This window comes from Emys orbicularis, chromosome 8 (genome assembly GCF_028017835.1).
Source record: "Emys orbicularis isolate rEmyOrb1 chromosome 8, rEmyOrb1.hap1, whole genome shotgun sequence".
Classification (NCBI taxonomy): Eukaryota; Metazoa; Chordata; order Testudines; family Emydidae; genus Emys; species Emys orbicularis.
Genome location: NC_088690.1, coordinates 65,837,677 through 65,863,242, shown reverse-complemented (window position 1 = coordinate 65,863,242; position 25,566 = coordinate 65,837,677). Strand labels below are relative to the sequence as shown.

Below are 25,566 nucleotides of genomic sequence, written 5' to 3'. Positions count from 1 at the left end.
CTTCTGGGGAAGGGCAGAGAGCCCCATTCTTCTCATGTAGTCAGTAAACAGCACTGATGCTCCACCCAGGTCGATTTCCTGATAGCTGCTGTAAACTGTCCTCATTAACAGCCCTTCGCTGCAACTCCTGAGTTTTAGTAAAGGCCCCAGCCCAACAGCCCCAAATAGCACACCCCATCTCTCTTGTTCCCTGGGAAAGTAGGGTCTGGAAGCTACTGCACAGCCAGTGTGCTCAGTCCTGGGAAGAAAGAAACTTGCTAGACTTTACAACACCACCTCCCCAGCTAATCCACTTTGGAGGGAATCCCTTCCAGTCCTCCTCGGCCCAAGGAACTTTGCTACAACACAGGGCCTTTGAGAGAGGCAAGGGAAAGGTGGGGGTGATCGCTCATAGAGGGTTCCCTAACAAAGAACGACCAACTCCCAAGAGCTCTGAGATAAAGCATATTGCAGATGGTGGGACCTGGTGGGGCTACAGCCAGCTGGAAAAGGGCTCAGATCTCAGCAAACCTGCATGCTTTAGAAACGCTGCATCACAGAGAGAAAATTCCCTCCCAAGCCAGCAAATGGAACGGAGCTGGGCAAATGGATTGTTTGTCCAGTGCCAGGAAGAAGATTTCCCTGCAGCATAAGGAAAACACAGACTGTCCTCGTCATGCCAATTGTAGGGAGAAAGTAGCCCCATGGGAACAAAGCCCTGCCCAGGGCAGTGGTTGAAGTTGAGACACCTTGGGGAGGCTGCGGTGGAGCTGTTTGCTTCCCTCCGCTGGCTCTCCCAATGCTCAAGCAGCCTCTGAGGTGATGGACACCAGCAAAACACCACTGCCAGATGGAGATTCCCAGTAGTGCCTCCAGGACTGGACCTTCTAGGGACTGGGTCTCATGTCATGTGAACAGGGGAGGGGGCCATTCCATATACCTGCTTCCTACTCCACTGTGACCATTGGCCCAGATCCTCACAGGTATTTAAGCTTCTAAATTCCACTGAAATCAATGGAACTTAGGAGCCTAAATACTTTTGTGGATCTGGGTCCTAGTTCCTAGTTCTGGAGGCACTCAGGCATTGCAGTGAAGGGCATGGTATGAAAACCTAAAGTCATCAAGTTTAGGGCCAGATGGGACCATTGTGATCATCTAGTCTGACCTCCTGCATAATAAGGCCAGAGAATTCCACCCACTAATGTCTGTATCAAGCCTATAGCATCTGGTTGAGCTAGAGGAGCTCTTTTAAAAAGACCCCCAATGTTCCCTTTAAGACTCCGTGTGATAGAGAATCCACCCTATCCAGCCAACAGTTAACTACCCTCACTGCTAAACCCTGGCACCTTATTTCTTGTCTGGATTTGTCTAGCTTCAGTTTCCAGCCATTGGATCTCATTATGCCATTGTCTGCTAGACTGAGGAGCCCTTTAGTGTCAGAAATCTTCTCCCTGTGTGGGTAGCCCAATGGGTTGGTCATGCTTTCCAAGCCCAGCTGAGCTGCTTGCTAGTAAACTGATGTTGGTTTTTAGAAGGGTGGAGACTTCCATCTGTGTTTAGAAAAAGACACTCAGGAAGACCTGTCCCTTGGCTGATCCCCTTACAGCTCAATAATAAATAATCCAGCAGTTCTCAGACTTTTCCAACCTTTGCTATGCTGGAAACCCCCCCCCCCCCCCCCCCCCGTCTCTAGCCAAGATGTCCTTCCCCTTTAGCAACAAGGGAAAGGCAGGGTGGTCAAAGCCCCACTATGGGCTAATCCAATGCCTCTCACCAGCACTGGTTTGTAAAAAGTGCAAAGAATATCAGGGAAGTATTCCAGAGTGCCTTGGATAGGGGAGTGCCTGGCTCTGGAGTTGGCCATGGGCTGCAGAGCCTTTCACTGCCATGTTCCCATGCCTAGGCTGTCCCACGCCAGTGTCATTGGCTGAGAGCTGCTGGGACACTTGGGCAGTTGGAGTGGAACAAAGGCAGCTTTCAGGCAGCTGGTTTCCTTCCTCAAGAATAAAAAAATCCCTCCAGATAGTAGAGGCCAGGTCCCACAAGAGAGGTGCAGAACAGAGATTTGCATAGCCCATGCTTAGACAAAAAGGCCAGGGTCACGTAACAGAGGCTTCTTCGCAAAGGGTCCTGTTCTTTGCAAACAAGCCTCGCCTGAAACTTGACAAACTCACTACATCGAACATGTCTTACAGAATATTTATCCATAAAGCATAACATGTCAGGTAGCTACAGAAAGCTCATAACTTGTCAAGATTCATAATCATTGAGAGATGTCTGTATGGGTAATAGTTAAGGAATAATGGATATTGAGAGTGTGCTTTAGGGGGGTGGAGGGGAGAACCAACTTTTTTAGAAAGGAAAGGGAACTATTGAGAAGTGCCTGTTTTGGTTTGCATTGTAACCATTTGTTTCCAGCACTCTCTCGTTTCTATTAACTCTCCGTTCTTTCCAAATAAACCTACTTTGGCTTTATTCTAAGTGCTCACAAGTGCTGTGTGTTATACAGGAGCAGTGGTTTGAGGTAAAACTGGCAAACTGGGCTACAGGGCTCCTATGGGGGCAGAGGATCTGGGATTTCTGTGAGTAGCGTGTCCAGGTATGGATATCGCAGGGGAACGATTCAAAGGGACTAAGGTGCACCTGTTGTTAACCTGCAAGGCAAAGGAAGGACTATGGTGAGAGGGAGGCTCAGATGGTCATCTCCATCCAGCAGCCCCCCACCCCCTGCAACACCCTCTCCAGAACCTGCTGCTTATTTTCTGGCTGCACTTTCCCCTCACCTTTTTATTCAGTCACCTCACTCAGTCCTAGGCACCTCTTCCTGACGCTGGCTGACTCTCGCTCCTGGAGGGAGGTGGCCACAGGGACTCTGTGTGCACAGAGCCTTGGCTATGCATACGGTGATCCAATCAGTTACCAGCTGGTAACACCCACTGATGCCTCTGCTCTCTTAGAGCACTGCCCAGGCAGTAGTGCTGGAGTCCCCCATTGGTTCCCTCCCGACCTCCCCCCCACACACTTCCATCAGCTGTTCCCCAGAAAGAGTTCACTTCTGCTTCCCTGAAGCCCATCCCTTCTGCTGGAGAGGCCATTGCCCCACTTCTGCAGGGGTCAGGCCAGCACCCCCCCCCTCCAGTATTAACCCGGAGGGGTCAGTCTCAGGGCTGGTGGCTAGATACCCTCCTTTCCCATAGAGGTGAAAGCTCCAGAGGCCTAGGTCAGAAGTGGCAGGTGGCACCTGAGTCTACGAGAGGTCTATGCAAAATGGTGTTTGGGCTGGTGCCGAGGCCTTAACCGATCACACCTGGCATCCCGGCTTGGGGCCTAGGATGGGTAGGAACAGCCCCTAAGGGGGAGGCAGTATTGGTGGTGGCAGGAAGGGGCTGACAGACAATGGGAGCGAGTGCCATGGGCTCTGGCAGCAATTGCAGAGGAATGACTGGGTGCTAGGCTGATGTGGGGCTAGGTGGCAGTTGTAGCCTAGAGGTCCTTCATCAAGCACCCACCTCCTTCTGAGGGGTGCCTTAAGGTGGACCAGAGAGCCGACCAACACCGCAGCATGCTCGGGTAGGGGTTGCAGGTCCCTGGGCCTGGCCGGTTGGTGCTATTTGAGTTTTGTCTTTAGTACTAAGGGAAATTAATTTTGTTGTGTCTATTTCTCAGGACTACAGGGGCACGATTTCCACTCCCAAGTCACATCTGCCTGCAGCCCCAGCCCCATAGGCTTTGACCTGGGCAGATCTCCCAGGGCCAGCAGTGCTGGGTCTGTTTCACACCTGGATAGGATACACCCCCAGGCATAGCACTGGTGCAGCAGGAAGCATGGTGCTAATTCAGGCAGTGACATCCCTCCTGCAGCAGCTGCACTGAGCCAGCTGCTGTGCTGGAAGAAGGGCCAAGTTTTAGGAGAGATGCAAAGACAAAGCCCTGAGTGCTCAGACAAATGACCATCATTGAGCACTGTTCCTAGGACGAAGAGCCAGCGTGGGTTGATGTGACAAGGCAAGTGTTTACATTCAGGCCATCCTAGTTCAGCACACTGAGTTCTCCATGTCTCCTCACACAAAACACCATTAAGGTTGCTATGGACTGTTCAACCTAGCTGTGCTCTAGCCCAGAGGTAGCTTCAGTATGACACTGATCCAGGAAGAACGTAAGCTTTTTGACAGTCTGAGGAAGACACAGGAGGACATATCGGTGCTGGCTGAGAGCATTTTTAAAGAACACATCAGATGTTCACCACCTGCTTTGGGGTTGCAGCCACTGCAGTACAAACAGATCCACCTAGGACCCAATTCTAATGTCCTTACAGAGCAGGGACTCCCTCTGACTTCAGTGAGAAAGAGCCATGCAGGCCAGAGGAGCTCAGAGCTGGGCCTAGCTCTTCCTCAGATCCCACCTATTCACCTGAAGGGAGAGCTGGGGTGAGAGTGTACAAATGGCAGGCAGGGCTAGTGACAAGACTGCATATGGGTGAGTCAGGTGGACAGACACAGGAGACGGGTGGGATTTGGGGTCAGTCACAGACCCAGGCAGCCCTCTGTTGTAAGATGGACTTCCTCCCTTTTCCCCAGCCTACCAGCTTTGGCCCTCACGCTCCCACCCTTCATGCTGGCCTCCCACTCCACACCCAAGGCCCTGCTTCCCCAATTCTACATCTGCCAAGGAAAAAGACCTTTATTTTAAAAGCAGAGAGCGGGGGAGGCTCCCGCGGCAAACACCCGGCGCTGGCGCCCAGGGGACTGGCCTCCACAGCAATAAGGAGCCAAAGGAGTAGAGCTAGACCAGGCCCCACTCCCCTAATCAGCTGGCTCACAGCCACTCGGCGAAGGAACAGAACTTCTCACACCATTGGCCGTTGCCTTGAGACCCTTTTGGGGAGCGCAGGGGTTGCCCCAGTCCTTTCACTATGGCTGGCAGCCTCCCATTTTCCCCAGAGGGAGGCTTTCCCTCCCAGGATCCCGCCTCCCCTCGGACAGGCTGCTCGAGGTGCACCATTCCGGCCCTAGCAGCCGGGAGGAGCGCGTATGTGAGGCGCTGGAGGGCACCATTCTTCACTTGCAGTGTTTACAGTCAGACAGCACAACTGCATTCAGCTCCTCTCTCCAAACTGAGAGCACAGGCGGGTAACCCAGATGAGGCAGAACGTCCCCCTCACACGATCTCCACTGCCTTCAGCATGTCCGACAGAACGTAGGAGCTATCCCACGCTCGGCCGGGCCTCCTCAGAGTCCTCTCCAGAGTCCTAGCTGTCTCCAGGAGCTCCGGGGCAGCCAGCTTCCCCTCAGGGTGCGGCTGGCAGAACAGGATTTCGTTGACCTCCCCCTCGATCCTCCGGGCGTACAGCAGAGGGAAGACCTCCTTGAGGGCAGCCAGAACTGAGTCTTTGAGCAGGGAGTCTCGGCACACCAGATTGAGCACAAAAACACCTGGAGCAAGGGGAAAGAGACCCGAAAGCACAGGCACGTTTGGAACTGGAGTGGTCAGAGGCAACCTGCCCCATCCTACTCCCCACCCTCTGCACCAATAGAGGCGCTGCTGGGGGACTACAGATCCCAGCAGGCTGAGCGCCAACTGGAGGCAAGCAGCCAAGCATGCTGGAACCCACGGTCTAGCAGCAGCATGGCCAGGCTTGCAGCCTCAGTCTGCTCCCTTTATGCCCATTAGGTGCAGCTCATGAATTAACAGCAAGAAGGCGCCATGGCCCTCGTCTGGGTAAAGCTTGAGAGCACCAGCACCGAAGGCCAAGTGGGTGAAAGTCTTGGCACACAGCGCAAACAAAGAGGCCCCTGCAGAGCAGCCATGGGCCTGCAGCTAGTTAGCAGCCGATTCCAGTGTCTAGCAGAGGGGTCCCGTTGCTGTCGCTAATGCCAGGGAATCACTGAGCATACAGAGGGCCAGCCTGCCATCCCTCATTGCCCCTTCCTCCATGAGCAGACCCACTGGTATCAGCAGGCCTACTCATGGAGCAAGGTGCTAGTCATCCTGGGGGAGGGCATTGCAATCTGACCCACACCGCCCTGTACATCCATTGAGCGGCTGCATCTGCCTCATCAACGTTATGCCATTGAGCCTCCCGTCAGATGGGCGTTATTCGCTCTGTTTTACAGAGTGGGGCCGAGTCACAGAGGCTGCTCTGCCACTGAGTGGCAGAACCAGGCACAGAACCCAGAGATCCTGCCACCCAGCGCCCAGCTTTCACCACTAGGATCACGCTTGCTCTCTTCCAGCATGAAGAGACTAAGAAGGTGCTGACACCTGGAGACAGCCGTTTGGGAGGCAGGCGCCGTAGCGCGGCATCTGCGCACACGCGAGGCTGTCGGACAGCCTTTCCATACCTTCCGGTGCCAGGATGGTTCTAACCTTCTGCAGGAAGGATGTTTCCACAAAGGCTGGGGGCGGGCAGCTCATTCCCAGGGTGGGATCCTTGCTGTCTACATCGAACATGACAGCATCGTACCGGGCTGGTGCTGCGGAAAGAGAACAGCCCAGTTAGCGTCCAAAGAGCAAGGCAGCAATAGCGTGGGATGAGCCAAGCACTGCTCACTGCCATAGTCACTGGGCGAGTGGCTGAGATAAAAGGTGGAAGGTTAAAAGAGATTCTTCTGCCATTTGCACAGCAGCTTCCATCCAAGGCTTTATGAATGACACTTGCAGGAGTCTTGTCCCCTTCCACAGAAATGCAGCCACCTCTGGAGTGGGTGTGGCAGCCGCTCAACAATTAACAGAGGAAGCAAAGAACACTGTCACATTGGAACTACAGGCAGCCAGGCTGGAATTTGGCACCAGGCCAGGAGATCTTTAAATGACCAGAAGTGGTCACACCGCCCATTTGACATCTTGCCAGAAAGATGAGCCCTCCTGCAGCACAGTGACCCCCCAACGCCAGGCTGTGGCATTAATTCAGTAGGGACCGGGGAAAGAATGCAACCAATGATGCACCACCACCACTTTCTCCAGCGTTTGGGTTCTCTTTGGAGGTCTCCCATCCACGTACCAGCAAAGGATGACACTGCTTAGCTTAGGAGAGCTGAAAAGATCATAGCTCATGATGCTAATGGCTGCAGGTGGAAGAGAATCAGATATCCTTCCACACCTTGCTAATGGCACCTCAGCTCACGTGTGTGTTACATACAAATTAAATGGCTGATGGTAAAGCAGTGATGGGCTAGCATGGAGGGACTGGGCAGAGGAGAGAGAGGTGGTGTGGCTCAGAATGGAAGAGAACCTCTCACCAGAAGACACACTTGGGTGGGGAGTAGGGGAATCAACAAGAAAGGGATGGGTATGAGTCAGAGTTGTCCACTGAGGTAACATCATCAGATCTCTCTTTCCACCATCCCATTGGGCACTGCCTTAGTGGGATCTCCGGAACAGCAAGTCTCCCCATCCCCTCACCCCATCCCTGTGAGGTACAAGGCTAAACAACCGCAAGGAGCTTGAAAGATGGGCGTTGGGGTTGCTGCACTCAGTGGCCAGGGTCGAGAAGCAAAGGGAGCGCTCAGCACTGCTCTGCGGTGACCCTGGCTAGCAGCTACAGGCATGGAACCGATACCATCCTCTCACAGCATTCAAGAGTGGGGAGGCGGGATGGGGGGGCCTCAGGGATGCATCAGTCTGCAGGGACCCTTGCCCATTACCCGCCGCTGCTGCCAGCTCGGCCACGTAGTCCAGGCCGTCCAATATGTGAACCTTCATCCTGTCGCCTTGGGAAAAGCCGAACCACCGGGTAGCCACCTCCAGCATGGAGGGGTCGATTTCAACCGCCTCGACGCGGGACTGGCAGAAATAGTCGTGGATGAAGAGAGGCAGGCTGCCCCCGCCCAGCCCGATCACCAGCACCGAGAGCTGGGCTCCTGCAAGCGGGAAGCAAGCTGGGAAATTAACTGCCACGGCAACCTGAACCGTCTGTGCTGCCCCCTCCAGGCCAGTGTGGGAGAACACTATGCTCACATTCCACCCACCACTGCATCTGGCTTCGCTAGGCAACGGGGTCCCTGCTGGGGTAGAGCTTGGGCAGGGAAGCTGCTTCCTCGTCATCCATGCACTATCTAAAACAAACACATCTTTAACCCTTTCCCTCCTGCAGCTGGGTTCAGTTCGCTCTTTGCTGCTCTGGACCCATCTCCTCCCTACCTGCTCCCTCTCCTCAAGTGGATTTAGCTAGAGAGCTTTCAGAGGGAAGTTTTCATTTTAATACAGGCCACATCTGGCCCTCCAGTTGCACACTGGGGTCCCCGTGGAGTCCAGAAACCAGGCCCTTCACCCCTTTTCCCTCTGTTTCAGGGTGAGAACAAAGCTGATCGACTGCAGGCAACTGTCCAAGGAAATTCAAGCCACCGGCAACTCGGCTCCTACAGAAGCTACCCATGTAACAGGGACGTACATGTCAGGGAAGTTCAGGGCAGTCGAGGGACTCCTGTCCAGCACCTTGGCGTCCCCGTTGCTGTCGCTGCCTTACTGGCTGGGGGTAGAGCTGCTTTTGCTCAGCTCTTGGTATCCTGAGACAGCAGGAGCCTTTCACGGAGGCTGTGGCTGCCCACCAGCTACCAGGCCATCAGCTGCTGAATGGGAACGCAAGGGAGCACCCAGGATAGCGAGCGAGCAATAGAGCCAGGCAGACAGCAGCAGGCACCAGGCCACCACCCTCTGCTCAGCTCAGACAATGCAACCTACCAGGCCCTGAAACTCCCCTGGCTTTGCAATACCAAGCAGCTACGGCTGGCTGGGCTTTGGACATACACGATGCCTGCTAGGAACATGCTGAAGTCACGCTGCTTGTTTCACTTACTGACCTCGCCAGCCTTTTAAACTGGCTCTGTAGCGACAGGCGGTGAGCGCCCTAACCCAGAGCACCAGGAGACCCCAGGGCTAGCGCCCAGTCCCCCCACCCAGCCAGAAGCACTTCAGCAACCCAACATCCCACAGTTACCCATCCACGAGACTGGAAATCCAGTCCAAGGAGCTCCTCTCTGACCAATAGTGCTTGGCGCTCCTCCAGGGCCTGCTAGGGGAGGATCTCAAAGCACTTGGTGAGCTTGAGCTAGCAGAGCTTCCCCTCCCTTCTGGCAGGACGTGGGCAAGTGTCATCCTTGCTGCTTTACAGACAGGGGAGCTGGGGCACAGACATCAACCCACAAGCACTCTGTGTCAGCGCCAAGAACAGAAACCAGGAGTCCAGAGTCCAAGGCTCCTGCTCTAAGCACTAGCCTCCGCAGCCACTCCATACCAAAACGAACGTGTGCCGTTTCTGTAGCATCTTTCATGCTGGGGGAGGCTACAGCACTATCCACAACGTGTCCAGACAGCACCAGAGACTCACCCCTACCTCTGGGATAGGGAGAGGACACGGACAGACTAGCACCAGAAGCAGCCAGAGGGGAGTCCCTGGGCCTGCCCTGCCATTCGGTCACTGATGGAGACACTCGCCCCTCCCCTTAGCTGTCCCTGACTCTGAGTTGACTAGACCAGGTACAAGTGCAGGGAAGACTTGTACTAGGGACTTGCCCTCTCCTATGGCGGGGGGGGGGGGGGTGTCATTTCTCTTAGCTCATGGGCCTCGCACCTGGTAGGAGCTCAGGGTTTCTCAGCAGAGCCAGTCCCGCAACCATGGCCTTATGGTGTTCACAGCAGAGGTAGCTCCTGTCAATGGTCTGGCAAGCTGATGTTGGGGGGGCCTCGGTGGAGCCAGATGCCTGTTTCTTCTTGTCCTTCTTCCGCTTCTTCTGGCCTGAACACAGGAGACACATTAGCCAGATGCCCAGGCAGACATGCAGATAGGCTGGCACACCTGACAAGCGCTGGGGACAGCAGGGCATATCCTTGGGGGAGAGGGGCCGCTACGTCCCCATGTGGCTATGCAGAAGCTTGGAGAAGGGCTCGTTTCATTCTGCTGTATCCATTAGGGGTTCATCTTAGGGTCAGACTGCAGCTAGGTTTTCAAAGGGGCTGGATGATCTCTCCCATTCCCCAAGCCTGCAGTCCTACCTCTGGCTGTGGCTAACTCCTTTTGCTGCTCCCTTTCCAACATTTCAAACAGACACCCACGCCTTCATACTCACCTGCCTGGGCAACTGGAGCCCCACACCCACTGACCTCTGATACCAGCCTCGTTCCCCTCCAGTCTGTACACGTCATCTCCAGACTCTCCCACCTCCCCCGCAGCACGGACTCCATCACCTGTCCCCTTTACAAGTCCCTGGGAAAAACTATTTCTGATCATTTGTTCACAGGCAGCTAAGACTTCAAAGGTGGCTGCCAAAAGGAAAACATGGGGCGTGGTCTCATTCTCTCATGTCAATTCAACCAGGACCTTGTGGCTGCTGTGACTGGCTAGAGGTACTGTCATGTCAGGGTTTATCAGTTTTACTCTCTTAGGGCTTGTCTACATTACCCACTGGATCAATGAGCAGCGATCGATCCAGTGGGGGAGGTCAATTTATCGCATCTAGACTAGATGTGATAAATTGACTGCCAAGCACTCTCCCGTCAACTCCGGCACTCCACCAGGGTGAGAGGCGCAGGCGAAGTCAACAGGAGAGCGTCAGCTGTCGACTTACCGCAGTGAAGACACCACGGTAAGTAGATCTAAGTACATCGACTTCAGCTATGTTATTCACGTAGCTGAAGTTGTGTAACTTAGATCGACCCCTCCCTGCCCCCAGTGTAGACCAGGCCTTATTCTCAGTGTGTCCAACTCTCCCTCATCCTTAGGGGTTTTGTTTTGTCCTTCCCATAATGAATTAAAATGCTGCTCCTGGCAGCTGTGAGATGGCACCAGGCCTGAGACGACAATCCATCTCTCGAGTCCCACTAAACATCTAACAGCTCAGTAATATTCAGATTGGGACTCTACATCAGGTCGTTGTTAAGACTGCCTGCCCTCGCTCAGCTGAAGGTGGTGGTGGTGGTGGAAGAATGGTTTAGAAGCACCACTAGGAGCATTGAGAAAGAATTAAGAAAAGGAAAACATAGGATGAACACCAGAAAATGTTTCCTCACAGCAAAAGGTGCAGGATTGGACTGTGGGCTAATCTCCTGAGGATACCAGCTTCTCTGAGCAGGGACCGTTCTTCCTGAGCTTTGGAAAGTGCATAACCCACCATGGACACCACCAATAAATCATAAAGGTAAGTGGTGGAAGCTCCATCATTGGAGTCCTTTAAAAATCAGAGAGGACAAGAGGCTAGAGAACATATTCATAGACTTTAAGGTCAGAAGGGACTGTTGTGATCACCTAGTTGGCCTCCTGCACATTGCAGGACACAAACCTCGCCCACCCAATCCTGTAACAGGCCCCTAACCTCTGGCTGAGTTACTGAAATCCTCAAATCATGATTTAAAGACTAAGTTACAGAGAATCTGACATTTACTCTAGTTTAAACCTGCAAGTGACCCATGCCCCACACTGCAGAGGAAGGTGAAAAACCCCGTCACTGCTAGTGTCACCCAGGAGAAAATTCCTTCATGACCCCAAATATGGCGATCAGTTAGACCCTGATCATGTGAGCAAGACTCACCAGGCAGACACCTGGGAAAGAATTCTCTGTGGTAACTCAGAACCCTCCCCATCTAGTGTCCCTCTCCAGCCGTTGGAGAAATTTACTAATAGCAGATGGGTCACATGCCGTTGTGGGCAACCTCATCATACCATCCCCTCCATAAATATATCAAGCTCATTCTTGAAGCCAGTTAGGCTTTTTGCCCTCACTGATCCCCTTGGGAGGCTGTTCCAGAACTTCACTCCTCAGATGGTTAGAAATCTTTGCCTAATTTCAAGCCTAGACTCATTGGTGGCCAGTTTATATCCATTTGTTCTTGTGCCAACACTAACCCTTAAACACCAGGGAGGGAGAGTTATCTCCCCATAGCCTTCACTTTGTTAAGCTAAACAAGCCACTCTCTGAGTCTCCTCTTGTAAGGTAGGTTCTCCCTTCCTCTGATCATCCTAGCAGGCCTTCTCTGCACCTGTTCGTTTGAATTCATGTTTCTTAAACATGGGAGACGAGAACTGCACACAGTATTCCAGATGAGGTCTCACCAGTGCCTTGTATAATGGTACTAACACTTCCCTGTCTCTACTAGAAATACCTTGCCTGATGCATCCTAGGACTGCACTAGCCTTTTTCACAGCCGCATCACAGTGACGGCTCATAGTCATCCTGTGATTGACCAATACACCCCAATCTCTTCTCCACAGTGGCCCCCTGGGATGAGCTAGATGTCACCCAATGTGGTGGTTCCATTTATTCTCATGATGTGCTCCCATTGCTTTCCAACCTGCTTATTGCTGCCCAGAGCAATCCAACGGCTCCTGGGTCTACTGCAACTCTTCCCAGCCCTTTACTGTGCTGCCCAAGCCCTGAGAATCTTTCCCAAATTTCTAGGCCCAAGTTTACACACCTCTAGGGGCTGCACTGGACAGCAGCCTGGCTTCCGACTGCACCACATTCCTGTTGCTGAGGAAGATGAGCCGCCGGAAATAGCACATGTTGTCCCCTTTTACGTCCTCAATGAGGTATTCCCCGCTCATGGCGCTGGTGTCCTGGTGCTGAATGGTACGGACCCCGATGTCCCCCCCTACAGAGAGAAACGGCACCTGCGGGAGAAAGAAAAGCAATGGGGGAAACTAACTCACACAGGAGACACCAGGGAGCTTTACAGAAAGAACCAGAGGAAGAGCTACCAGCCCAGAGACTGCAATAGGAAAACGGCACCAGAACAAGACTGCCATGAACACAAGGCAGTATGTTGTTCTAATCGGTATTGTGCAAACTCCGACCTGAAATCCCTGTCTAAGCTGATTGGAGACCAAGGCAATAGCACTGCATCCCGGCTCAACAGGCCCCCATATAGCATGATGGTCCAAGGGGCTGCTGTTTGGATACAGATTCTGATGGGTTCAGAGCTTGGCTTTCAGGCCAAAGCAAGGATCTGGTCTGATTTTCAGTGATGCTAAAATAAATAAATAAATCAAATTTCTCTTTTAAGATTGTTGTCCAATTTGGCAAGATTCTTAGGAAATCAGTTGTTCTCGTGAGAATTCGAACGTCTTGGCCAGAAACCTCATGAACAATTTCAACTGCCTCAGAACCAGGCCCGGAACTAGATCTGCAGGGGCAGGTCCAACCCTGGGGATTTGAATCTGATTTCCCACATCTACTGAAATCTGAAAGGAAGACAGATTATAGAATCCAGTTTTGCCTGGTTCCTGTACTTTTGCCTTTAACAGGATACCAGCAGAACAGTTTCACAGAGTCACAGAAATCTAGGACTGAAAGGGACCTCGATAGGTCGTCTAGTCCAATGCCCTGCACTGGGACAGGACTAAGTATTATCTAGACCAGACCTATTGGGATCCAGGAAGTGGGCGGGCAAAGCCCGCCCACTGCTAAAGGATCCCCCCCAGCCTAAGGGGGGGTCCACAGGACCTGGAGACCAAAAAATTACGGGGGACAACTAATAAAAGAACAGGGACAGGAGTGAGGTCAAAGGGTCAAACGAAGCGAACCAGACGGGGACACCGAGCTATTATCTAGACCAGAGGCGGGCAAACTTTTTGGCCTGAGGGCTACATCAGGTTTCTGAAATTTTATGGAGGGCCGGTTAGGGGAGGCTGTGCCTCCCCAAACAGCCAGGCGTGGCCAGGTTCCCGCCCCCTATCCGACCTCCCCTGCTTCTCGTCCCCTGACGGCCCCCCGGGGACTCCTGCCCCATCCAATCCCCCTGTTCCCTGATGGTCCCCCCGGGACCCCTGCCCCATCCACCCCTCCCTGTCCCCTGACCGCCCCCAGAACCCCTGCCCCTGACTGCCCTCCGCTGCCCAATCCAACCCCTCCTCTCATTCCTGATTGCTCCTCCGGGACCCCTGACCCCATTCAACCCCCTTGTTCCCCGCCCTCTGACCACCTCACCCCCTATCCACCCCCCCACCCCCTGACTACCACCCCGAACTCCCCTGCCCTCTATCCAACCCTCCCTGCTCCTTGCCCCCTTACTGTGCTGCCTGGAGCACCGGTGGCTGGCGGTGCTACAGCAGCGCTGCCCAGAGCGCCAGGACAGGCAGCCATTCTGCCCAGCTGGAGCCAGCCACGCCACCGTGCAGCACAGAGCACTGGGTCAGGCCATGGCTCTGCAAGAGCCCCGCTGCCCGGAGCATTGCGCTGGCGGTGCGGCGAGCTGAGGCTGCGGGAGAGGAGTACGGGGGGGGGGCAGCCTCACGAGCCAGGAGCTCAGGGGCTGGGCAAGAGGGTCCTGTGGGTCGGATGTGGCCCGCGGGCAGTAGTTTGCCCACCTCTGATCTAGACCATCCCTGACAAGTGTTAGTCTAACCTGTTCTTAAAAACCTCCAAAGATGGAGATTCCACAACCTCTGTAGGTAAGTCTGTAGGTAATTTATTTCAATGCTTAACTACCCTGACAGTTAGGAAGCTTTTCCTAATGTCTAACCTAAATCTCTCTTGCTGCATTTTAAGCCCATTGCTCCTTGTCCTGTCCTCAGTGGATAAGGAGAACAATTTATCACCCTCCTCTTTATAACAACCTTTTACATACTTGAAGGCTATTATGTCCCTCCTCAGTCTTCTCTTCTCCAGACTAAACATGCCCATTTTTTCAATCTTCCCTCGTAGGTCATGTTTTCTAGACCTTTAATCATTTTTGTTGCTCTTCTCTGGACTTTCTCCAATTTGTCCACATCTATCTTGAAGTATGGTGCCCAGAACTGGACACAACACTCCAATTGAGGCCTTTTCAGTGCGGAGTAGTGGTAGAATTAATCTTTTACATTAAGGCAGATTTGTCTGCTATATGTAGATAGCCTGTTTGACTTACTTCTTGTGTCTTGCTTACAACACTCCTAGTAACATATCCCAAAATGACGTTCGCTTTATCTGCAACAATGTTACATTGTTGACGCATATTGAGTTTGTGATCCACTATAACCCCCAGATCCCTTTCTGCAGTACTCCTTCCTAGGCAGTCATTTCCCATTTTGTATTTGTGCAATTGATTTCTTCTTCCAAGTGGAGTACTTTGCATTTGTCCTTATTCAATTTCATCCTATTTATTTCAGACCATTTCTCCAGTTTGTCAAGATCATTTTGAATTCTAATCCTGTCCTCCAAAACGCCTGCAAAAAATCCCCCTTTGGTATCATCCAAAAATGTTGTCAGTGTACTGTCTATGCCATTATCCAAATCATTTATGAAGACACTGAATAGAACTGGATCCAGGACAGATCCCTGTTTGACCTACTAATAGTGAAAGAGGCACAATAAATCGTTCTACGTCTCCTCTTAAGAAGCCAAGCTGAACCAGATGAATCTTAGGAATTGGAAGGATATTTGCTGTAGAAAGCTGAGGATATCAGGGGAGCGTGACGAGTGGACAGGTTTGCGTGGCATAGTAGTTTGGCCAGTGTTTTCACCACTGTTATCTAGTTATTAGCTGAGATGCAGGAAACAAGTCACGGCAATAATACGTTTTACGAGTTGCTGAATAGTTCAATCCTCAGCGAGGTGGGGAGAAAGCTGCAGAAAGAAACAGGAAGGTGGAAGAGATTCAGGCCAATATTTGCAAATAGGGCGAGTGGTTTTGGGTGCCCAACTTGAGATGCCCTACCTCTAAAAATCAAGCCCCATTGGGGTATCTGAAGTTGAGGCCTTCAAATTAAGGCATCTAAAAATCACAGTCTAAAGAAATGAAGTGACTGGACCTGGGGCAGGGAGTCAGCTAGATACTGGGCTGAATTAAGCCCCAGAGCTGAACCCCTCCCTTGACTGGAACCAGATCACATTTTGCAATTGAAGCCCACTTCCAGCTGAAAGGAGAACATGACTGCACAGAGAGACGGATGGCAACAGGGAGCAGCAGGAGGCCCTGAAGTAGGAACTAGAGCCTGGCTATGGATGTGTGGGGCGCAGGCTGGGTTTGCAGCTCTGCCCAAGGAGATGCCTGAACACAGCTGTTGGAAACAGCGCTTACCTGCTGCTGGGACGGGAGGCTGGGTGGCGCCAGCTCCATCACCTTCCCCGACAGCTCTGCCTGGATGCCTTCCATCCCTTCATAGTGCTGACCTCTGTGCAGGGCCACTGTTATCAGCCGCCTGAAGCCTGCGCTGGCAGCCAGCTGCTTCCGACCTGCCTCCGTCCCAAAGAGCCACTCGGTCTCTCTGCCCTGCGGTACTGGAGAAAGGGGTCGCAGTCAGGAGAGCAGAGACCACGGTGGCAGAAACGGATGGTGCTAGAAGTACAGTGCTACCAATGGTATCTTAGCCTTTAGCCAGGAGCGGCCAAAGCAACTGCCATCATCTCTAGTACAGATAAGCTCCAGAACACAGTATGTCTGTGCTGCTTGGATCGAGCTGGAACCGATCAACAGCGTGCTCCTGTTATACTGAAGACAACAACAACTGCAACCTTCTCCAGATCTGACAAATTAGATGCAGCCCTATGGCAGCTTCGCCAATACACCCCTTGATTGAAGCCATTTTGGATGCCCCTTCCTCCAATGCATTCGTAACACGAAGGCTTGAATGCATTGCAGGACTGTGTATCTAGAGTCTGTGCTAATGAAACAAGAAGACTTAGCACTCCTCTGGATCGCGTCCATTTGTAGATTCCAAAGCACTTGGAAAGTGGAGCAAGTATCTGCCCCATATTTATGAACGGGACAGCTGAGATGCAGAGTGGTTAATTGGTCACACAATGAGTCAGAGATGGGAACAAACTCCAGGAATCCCAACTCTCAGCCCTGTGCGCTGGACTACGTTGCCTCCTTGGATGAAAATCAAACAGGCCATCTATTATTGTTATTGTCTAGCAGACAAATAACATAACATAAGAAAGGCCGTACTGGGTCAGACCAAAGGTCCATCTAGCCCAGTATCTGTCTACCGACAGTGGCCAATGCCAGGTGCCCCAGAGGGAGTGAACCTAACAGGCAATGATCAAGTGATCTCTCTCCTGCCATCCATCTCCATCCTCTGACGAACAGAGGCTAGGGACACCATTCTTACCCATCCTGGCTAATAGCCATTTATGAACTTAGCCACCATGAATTTATCCAGTCCCCTTTTAAACATTGTTATAGTCCTAGCCTTCACAACCTCCTCAGGTAAGGAGTTCCACAAGTTGACTGTGCGCTGCGTGAAGAAGAACTTCCTTTTATTTGTTTTAAACCTGCTGCCTATTAATTTCATTTGGTGACCCCTAGTTCTTGTATTATGGGAATAAGTAAATAACTTTTCCTTATCCACTTTCTCAACATCACTCATGATCTTATATACCTCTATCATGTCCCCCCTTAGTCTTCTCTTTTCCAAACTGAAGAGTCCTAGCCTCTTTAATCTTTCCTCATATGGGACCCTCTCTAAACCCTTAATCATTTTAGTTGCTCTTTTCTGAACCTTTTCTAGTGCTAGAATATCTTTTTTGAGGTGAGGAGACCACATCTGTACACAGTATTCGAGATGTGGGCGTACCATGGAATTATAGAAGGGCAATAATATATTCTCAGTCTTATTCTCTATCCCCTTTTTAATGATTCCTAACATCCGGTTTGCTTTTTTGACCGCCTCTGCACACTGCGTGGACATCTTTAGAGAACTATCCACGATGACGCCAAGATCTTTTTCCTGACTCGTTGTAGCTAAATTAGCCCCCATCATGTTGTATGTATAGTTGGGGTTATTTTTTCCAATGTGCATTACTTTACATTTATCCACATTAAATTTCATTTGCCATTTTGCTGCCCAATCACTTAGTTTTGTGAGATCTTTTTGAAGTTCTTCACAATCTGCTTTGGTCTTAACTATCTTTGAGTAGTTTAGTATCATCTGCAAACTTTGCCACCTCACTGTTTACCCCTTTCTCCAGATCATTTATGAATAAATTGAATAGGATTGGTCCTAGGACTGACCCTTGGGGAACACCACTAGTTACCCCTCTCCATTCTGAGAATTTACCATTAATTCCTACCCTTTGTTCCCTGTCCTTTAACCAGTTCTCAATCCATGAAAGGACCTTCCCTTTTATCCCATGACAGCTTAATTTACGTAAGAGCCTTTGGTGAGGGACCTTGTCAAAGGCTTTCTGGAAATCTAAGTACACTATGTCCACCGGATCCCCCTTGTCCACATGTTTGTTGACCCCTTCAAAGAACTCTAATAGATTAGTAAGACACGATTTCCCTTTACAGAAACCATGTTGACTATTGCTCAAGAGTTTATGTTTTTCTATGTGTCTGACAATTTTGTTCTTTACTATTGTTTCAACTAATTTGCCCGGTACCGACGTTAGACTTACCGGTCTGTAATTGCCGGGATCACCCCTAGAGCCCTTTTTAAATATTGGCGTTACATTAGCTAACTTCCAGTCATTGGGTACCGAAGCCAATTTAAAGGACAGGTTACAAACCTTAGTTAATAGTTCCGCAACTTCACATTTGAGTTCTTTCAGAACTCTTGGGTGAATGCCATCTGGTCCCGGTGACTTGTTAATGTTGAGTTTATCAATTAATTCCAAAACCTCCTCTAGTGATACTTCAATCTGTGACAGTTCCTCAGATTTGTCACCTACAAAAGCCAGCTCAGGTTTGGGAATCTCCCTAACATCCTCAGCCGTGAAGACTGAAGCAAAGAATCCATTTAGTTTCTCCGCAATGACTTTATCATCTTTATGCGCTCCTTTTGTATTTTCATCGTCAAGGGGCCCCACTGGTTGTTTAGCAGGCTTCCTGCTTCTGATGTACTTAAAAAACATTTTGTTATTACCTTTGGAGTTTTTGGCTAGCCGTTCTTCAAACTCCTCTTTGGCTTTTCTTATTACACTCTTGCACTTAAGTTGACAGTGTTTGTGCTCCTTTCTATTTGCCTCACTAGGATTTGACTTCCACTTTTTAAAGGAAGTCTTTTTATCTCTCACTGCTTCTTTTACATGGTTGTTAAGCCACGGTGGCTCTTTTTTAGTTCTTTTACTGTTTTTCTTAATTTGGGGTATACATTGAAGTTGAGCCTCTATTATGGTGTCTTTAAAAAGGGCCCACGCAACTTGCAGGGATTTCACTTTAGTCACTGTACCTTTTAACTTTTGTCTAACTAACCCCCTCATTTTTGTATAGTTCCCCCTTTTGAAATTAAAGGCCACAGTGTTGGGCAGTTGAGGTGTTCTTCCCACCACAGGGATGTTGAATGCTATTGTATTATGGTCACTATTTCCAAGCGGTCCCGCTATAGTTACCTCTTGGACCAGCTCCTGCGCTCCACTCAGGATTAAATCTAGAGTCGCCTCTCCCCTTGTGGGTTCCCGTACCAGCTGCTCCATGAAGCAGTCATTTAAATTATCGAGAAATTTTATCTCTGCATTTCATCCTGAAGTGAAATGTTCCCAGTCAATATGGGGATAATTGAAATCCCCCACTATTATTGGGTTCTTAATTTTGATAGCCTCTCTAATTTCCCTTAGCATTTCATCATCACTATTACTGTCCTGGTCAGGTGGTCGATAATAGATCCCTAATGTTATATTTTTACTAGAGCATGAAATTTCTATCCATAGAGACTCTATGGAACCTGTGGATTCGCTTAAGATTTTTACTTCATTTGAATCTACACTTTCTTTAACATATAGTGCCACTCCTCCCCCTGCACGGCCTGTTCTGTCCTTCCGATATATTTTGTACCCCGGAATGATTGTGCCTTAATAATGTGAAAAATTATGAATCTGCCTTAATAATGTGAAAAATTAATTCCACTACTGGTAACAGGTTGGAAGAAGGCAACTGAAGAAATACTACAAATGCACTAACCAGTGTGACCTGCTTTGTGTGTGGCTAAGAGGAGAGGTTTCTGCATTCTGTTAAGGAGGCTTGGATTTCATATACTGAAATCTCAGTCAAATGGGTTTTTTTTTTTAAAATAGTGGAGTGCTCTCAAATTCAAGGAAGGAGTTACTTCAGAGCTCCTGCTGATCCTAAGGAAGCTGGTAGTTTGTATACACTATAAATACGATAGCCTTTCCTTGTTGGATGCATGTCTAACTGCAATGAGTGCATTTATGATATTAAAACAGAGCGAATTTGTCTATTTAACTTTTACCTGGTAGTAACAACAGGACTGAGCATCACAGAGAAAGTCAGTAACAAACACATATGACATTATCAGCATCTGCTACACCTCTACCCTGATATAACACGAATTCGGATATAACGCGGTAAAGCAGTGCTTCGGGGGCTGGGGGGGGGCAGGGCTGCGCACTCTGGTGGATCAAAGCAAGTTCGATATAATGCGGTTTCACCTAGAACATGGTAAGATTTTTTGGCTCCCAAGGACAGCGTTATATCGAGGTAGAGGTGTATTTACTAGAGGGCAGATTCTGCCACCAGAACTCTCAGCTACTGGGTATCTTTCTCCATAAGTAGCCTCAATGAAATGAATGGGGCTATTCATAGGGGTTGGGAATAGCTCATTGGGAAGGTGGCAGAATCAGATCCTACTGGCTAACAGCTGTATCTTGTATTGTGTATTTGCTCTCTGAGCTGATGTAGGGGGCTATCCAACTATCTCAAGTACTGATGCGATAAAGTCCAGGTGCTTACCAGTACATCTTCAGATTACACCAATGGGCACATTTTGGAGATGAAAAATGGGGCAGTTAAATGTGATCTGTCCCACCGCCCATCTTCATGGCCAGTCCCCTATGTCAGATTAAGGCTTCGTATCAGGCCACAGCACCACACTGCTTTTTTGGTCAGTGACTGGGCTCTGTCTACACACAATACCGTGGCAAGCTAATGTGCTTTGTTCTTTTGCTCCTGGAGACCAAGATTTTCAAAACTGGGGTGTCTAAATTTAGGGGCTCAGGAGCCTTGAAAGGCATCTTTGATAACTGACTTGATTTTCAGAAGTGCTGAGCAAAGCTGGAAAAAAAAAAAAAAGGGGGAATCTTTCTGCAAAAATTTTTGGATTGGGAGGGGGAGGGAGAGAATTCATCCCACTTTGGAATGAACTGTCAAAAACGTGAAAACTTTTCACGGGAACAAATTTAAAGAAAAATTCCATTTCAGGAGAACTGAAACGAAATGTTTCTGGCTTCCTGACTGCCCTCACTTGGGAAATCTCAGCCCAGCTGCTGGAGAATCACTGAGCCTCCCTCCGGCCCCCAGCTCTGGGAGCTGGAGAAATGCTGCTCATCCCCAGAACTTTGGGGGGCGGGGGGGAGGAGGAGAGAGAGAGAGAAACCTGCCTGTGTTTTGATGAAAGTTTCGTCAAGTCTGTAATAGATTTGGTGAAATATTTCATACCACCAACTTGGCATTTGCCAGCAGAATAAGTTCAGTTGGAAAATCTCTAACAATCTCTAGTGCTGAACACCCAGCAACTGCCATGGAAATGAATGGGAGTTGTTGTGTGTCCGGCAGTGGTGAAAATCAGGCCTATCTTATTATACCTAACCAGAGGCTTAAGAGTTTAACTTGAAATGGTGACCCCCGCTGAAGTCAATGGGAGTTTTTCCATGGACTTCAATGGGATCAGGATTTCATCCCTATTTTGAACATCTCAGCTAGAGAAATATCCTCTCGGAGGAGCTGAACTCACTGATGAAGATGGCAAAGTGATTGTTCCGGGAGGCTTTCACTGAGGGGCTGTCCACCACGTGCAGAGTGTACCGAGGTTTCCCGGCATCTGCATCACACAGATCCAGGGAGACGTGGCTGGCGCTGGGGTTTTTATTCAGCTGGCTGCGCAGCAGAGCATACAGCTGCCTCTCCTTTACTGCCTCGACCAGCTGCTCAGCACTCTCCACCCGCACAGGCTTGTCCTGCTCCTCAGTGCAGATCTCAAGGATCTGAAGAACCGAACCTGGGATCTTCTTGAACTTGGTCATGACATAGACAAAAACGGGCAGAACAAACTGCTGCTTGGCCGCTCCGTCCTCACTGCCCGAGACCTGGTGAACGCGCACCATCCAGCCTTCCTGGGAGAAGTAGCCCACCGCCTTCTTCACCACATGGGCCTGGGCCAAGGAGATACACAGGTAGCGGCCTCCAACCTGCAGCACCCGGCTAATCTCAGCAAACATCCTGTCCACCCTTTCGAGGGTGGCCTCCTCTTCATCAACCAGGATAGCATCTAGGGTGCCCTTGTCCAATACCACCTGGAACTGGGCGTCCTGGAAATCCATCTGCAGCATGTCCATCCGCAGGTAGCTCATCTTCGGCCTCCTGTGGGCATTCCGCTCCCTCATCTGATTTATCACAACCTCGCTGATGTCTATGTTCACAATGTCCTGGTAGCCCACGTCATACATCTGCTCGCTTAGTTCGGAGTTGCCGCAACCCACTACAAGAACCTGAGAAATTTAAAGAGATAATAGTTTCCCTGTGGATACACAGCACAGTCCTGTTTATCCCAACCGATCCCAAACATACATACACACACCATGGAGATCAGCAAACAATAGATTCAATGGGAGACAAATCCACCATGAATGCTCACTAACCAACACTCGGGGATCTTGCAATAAATGTACTAGAGGGATTCACCACATGCAAAGGAGGCATTCGACATGCACCTGTTAAACACACAAACGCAGGAATCCCTTCCCCACCACTGCACTATAGCTGCACCGGGGTGGAAGACACCATCTGATGACTAGTGCACAATAACCAGTGAACTTGAGTGGATGTAACCTGAACTGTACATGGAATTCAGGGAGACAGGATGTGATTATCTGAGCTAGATTTTAGCCAGAATAAAGGGAGCCATACCCCATCTCTTCTAAGAAGTGCCATGGGATCATTTATGACCACAAGTGGTCATGATCTTGATTTTATCTACTCGTCACCATCTCCCAACACCAGGCTGGGCCATTAGCTCAGCGCTAGGCAAAACAAACAACTTATGGGGAGATACTGGCCTGGATAAACTGAGGATCCATGGGATTGGCTGCCAAGCTGCCTCCGTACTCATAGATTAGGGGCGGGCAAACTTTTTGGCCTGAGGGACGCATCCAGTTTCAGAAATTGTATGGAGGGCCGGTTAGGGGAGGCTGTGCCTCCCCAAACAGGCAGGCGTGGCCCGGCCCCCACCCCTTATCCGATCCCATTCCCCCGCTTCTTGCCCCTGATGGCCTCCCGGGACTCCTGCCCCATCCAACCCCCCCGTTCCCTGACGGCCCCCCCGGACCCCTGCCCCATCCACACACACCCTGCTCCCTGTCCCCTGACAGCCCCCGGACCCCCCCACCTCTAACTGACCCCCGCCCCCCCATCCAACCCCCCCTCTCCTTCCTGACTGCCTCCCCTGGGACCCCTGCCCCATCCAACCACTCCTTCTCCCTGAACACCTCCACACCCCCCGCCCCTAACTGCCCCCTACTGCCCCATCCAACATCCCCTCTCCTTCCTGACTGCCACCCCAGGACCCCTGCCCCATCCAACCACCCCTTCTCCCTGACCACCCCCAGAACCCCTGCACCCATTCAACTGCCCTGTTCCCCGCCCTCTGACCCCCCCGACCCCTATCCACACCCCTGGCCTCCCTTGCCCTCTATCCAACCCCCCCTCCCTGCCCCCTTACCGCGCTGCCTGGAGCACCGGTGGCTGACGGCGCGGCTGCACCATGACAGGCAGCCACGCCACCCGGCTGGAGCCAGCCGCGCACCGCGCAGCACAGAGCACCGGGTCAGGCCGGGCTCTGCAGCTGCGCTGCCCCAGGAGGTCGCCGCCCCGAGCATTGCGCCAGTGGCGCAGTGAGCTGAGGCTGTGGGGGAGAGGGAACAGCAGGGAAGGGGTCGGGGGCTAGCGTCCCGGGCCAGGAGCTCAGGGGCCGGGGAGAACAGTCCCATGGGCCGTAGTTTGCCCACCGCCGTCGTAGATCCACATCCACCCAAGCAAGTAGCATTTGGGAGTGTCCTGTTCTGGGATGGATCTTACATATGTTTTAGGCTTTGAGCCACCCGATTGTGAAACTGGGATGTGGATCAAAGAAATCTTCTGTATTCAGCACCTAGGAGATCAGCCCAGCCCAGGTCCTGTCTATACCTCTTCACACGTCCATATGGGGCCTGCCCTAAGAGAATCAGACTCATAGAAATGTAGGGCTGGAAAGGACTTTGAGAAGTTAAGAAGCCCAGCCCCCTGCACTGAGGCAGGACCAAGTAAACCTAGACACTCCCTGACAGGTGTTTGTGCAACCTGTTCTTAGAAACCGCCAATGACGGGGATTCCACTGCCTCCCTTGAAAGCCTATTCCAGACCTTAACTACCCTTAAAGTTAGAAAGCTTTCCTAATATCTAACCTAAACCTCTCTTGCTATAAATTAAGCCCATTACTTGTTGTCCTTCCTTCACTGGACATGGAAAACAATTGATCCCTGTCTCCTTTATAAAAGCCTCATAATAGTCCTCAAATATGGTAAAGATTTCTGACCCCCCCCCCCTTCTTTTCTCAAGACTGAACATGCCCATTTTTAAAACAAACTTTCTTCATAGGTCAAGTTTTCAAAACTTTTATCTTTTTTGTTGCTCTCCTCTGGACTTTCTCCAGTTTGTCCACATCTTTCTTAAAGGGTGGCACCCAGAATTGGACACAGTACTTCAGTTGATGCCTCACCAATGCCAAGCAGAGTGTGACAATTACATCCTGTGTCTTACATCAGACCCAATTTGCGATTCCACTACAACCCCAGATCATTTCCAGCAGCTGCACTGCCCAGCTGGTTATTTCCCTTTTTGTAGCTGTGCATTTGATTTTTCCTTCCAAAGTGCAGCACTTTAAACGTGTTTTATTGACTTCCATCCTGTTGAACTCAGGTTGTTCTGAATTCTAATCCTGGCCTGCCCCATGCTCCTACCCCCGTTTACCTGGCGCCAGACACCAACGTTACAACCAGGCCCTCCCCTGCGTTACCCAAGCGGCTAATAAAAACATTGACACGGGACCCAGGACCGACCCTGGCAGGACCCCCCGAGATGCACCCTCCGAGCGAGCCCGTGACACCCACTCTCTGGGTGCGATCCAGCGGTGCCCCCGCCTGGCAGTGGTTTCACCCGCCCCCTCTTCCCTGGGCTGCTACTGACCCTACCTGGGGGGCCTATGCCCCGTGCCCTACGGGAATCGGGGGAGCCGCGGACGCGCTCTACCCTTCGGCCCGGGTCTCGGGCCCCACCCAACGGAGGAGCCCCCGGCCGCCCCGCGCTCACCTTGTCGCGGGGACGCACGTACTTGTGCAGCGCCGCGCACAGCTCCAGGTAGCCGCCGTACCACTCGAAGGCGCGCGGCCCGCGCTGCTGGAAGAAGCGCTCCCAGTACTGGGCCGAGCCAAAGTCCCGCGCGCTGCGGGGCAGCAGGGCCATGGCGGGGGAAGGGAGCGTCCCCCCGGGCCGGCCCCCCTCCCGAGTCCCCCTGGAAGGCAGACGCGCTGCGAGCCCAGACCGGGGGCTCTCCCCACGTGCGCCTGTGCTGCCCCCACAGCGCGATCCTGGAACGTTGGTACGCTACGTCCGCGTTCGGAGCCTGCCCATTGGGCCCCTCCTCCGCGCACCAACATCACAGCTTATTGGTTGCCTCTTTTTTCCGGCTTT

General features: G+C 51.3%; 1 protein-coding gene across 2 annotated transcripts; it reads right to left on the bottom strand.

Moving 5' to 3' along the window:
• Positions 1-4,653: 4,653 nt before the first annotated feature.
• Positions 4,654-25,338, bottom strand: METTL13 (methyltransferase 13, eEF1A N-terminus and K55). 2 transcript variants are annotated; one of them, XM_065409563.1, is made up of 9 exons: positions 25,186-25,338; positions 21,578-22,331; positions 15,967-16,166; positions 12,385-12,580; positions 9,548-9,712; positions 7,623-7,838; positions 6,944-6,952; positions 6,321-6,446; positions 4,654-5,411 (listed from the first exon to the last, which is right to left on the bottom strand). In XM_065409563.1, the coding sequence occupies exons 1-9, from the start codon at positions 25,336-25,338 to the stop codon at positions 5,137-5,139; spliced, it is 2,094 nt and encodes a 697-aa protein (XP_065265635.1). In that variant the 3' UTR covers positions 4,654-5,136. The 2 variants fall into 2 exon arrangements, with proteins under 2 accessions (XP_065265635.1, XP_065265636.1); XM_065409564.1 differs by having other exon boundaries at positions 15,967-16,158; positions 22,032-22,331.
• Between the last annotated feature and the right edge of the window lie 228 nt (positions 25,339-25,566).

Excerpts from the sequence above, each read along its gene's own strand:
- METTL13 (XM_065409563.1), bottom strand. The coding sequence starts at position 25,338 with ATGGCCCTGCTGCCCCGCAGCGCGCGGGACTTTGGCTCGGCCCAGTAC. Across the intron at positions 9,713-12,384 it reads GTCCAGTGCAGCCCCTAGAG|GCCAGAAGAAGCGGAAGAAG; the intron begins GTGTGTAAACTT and ends TCCTGTGTTCAG. Across the intron at positions 7,839-9,547 it reads AAACCCTGAGCTCCTACCAG|GAGCCCAGCTCTCGGTGCTG; the intron begins GTGCGAGGCCCA and ends TCCCGCTTGCAG.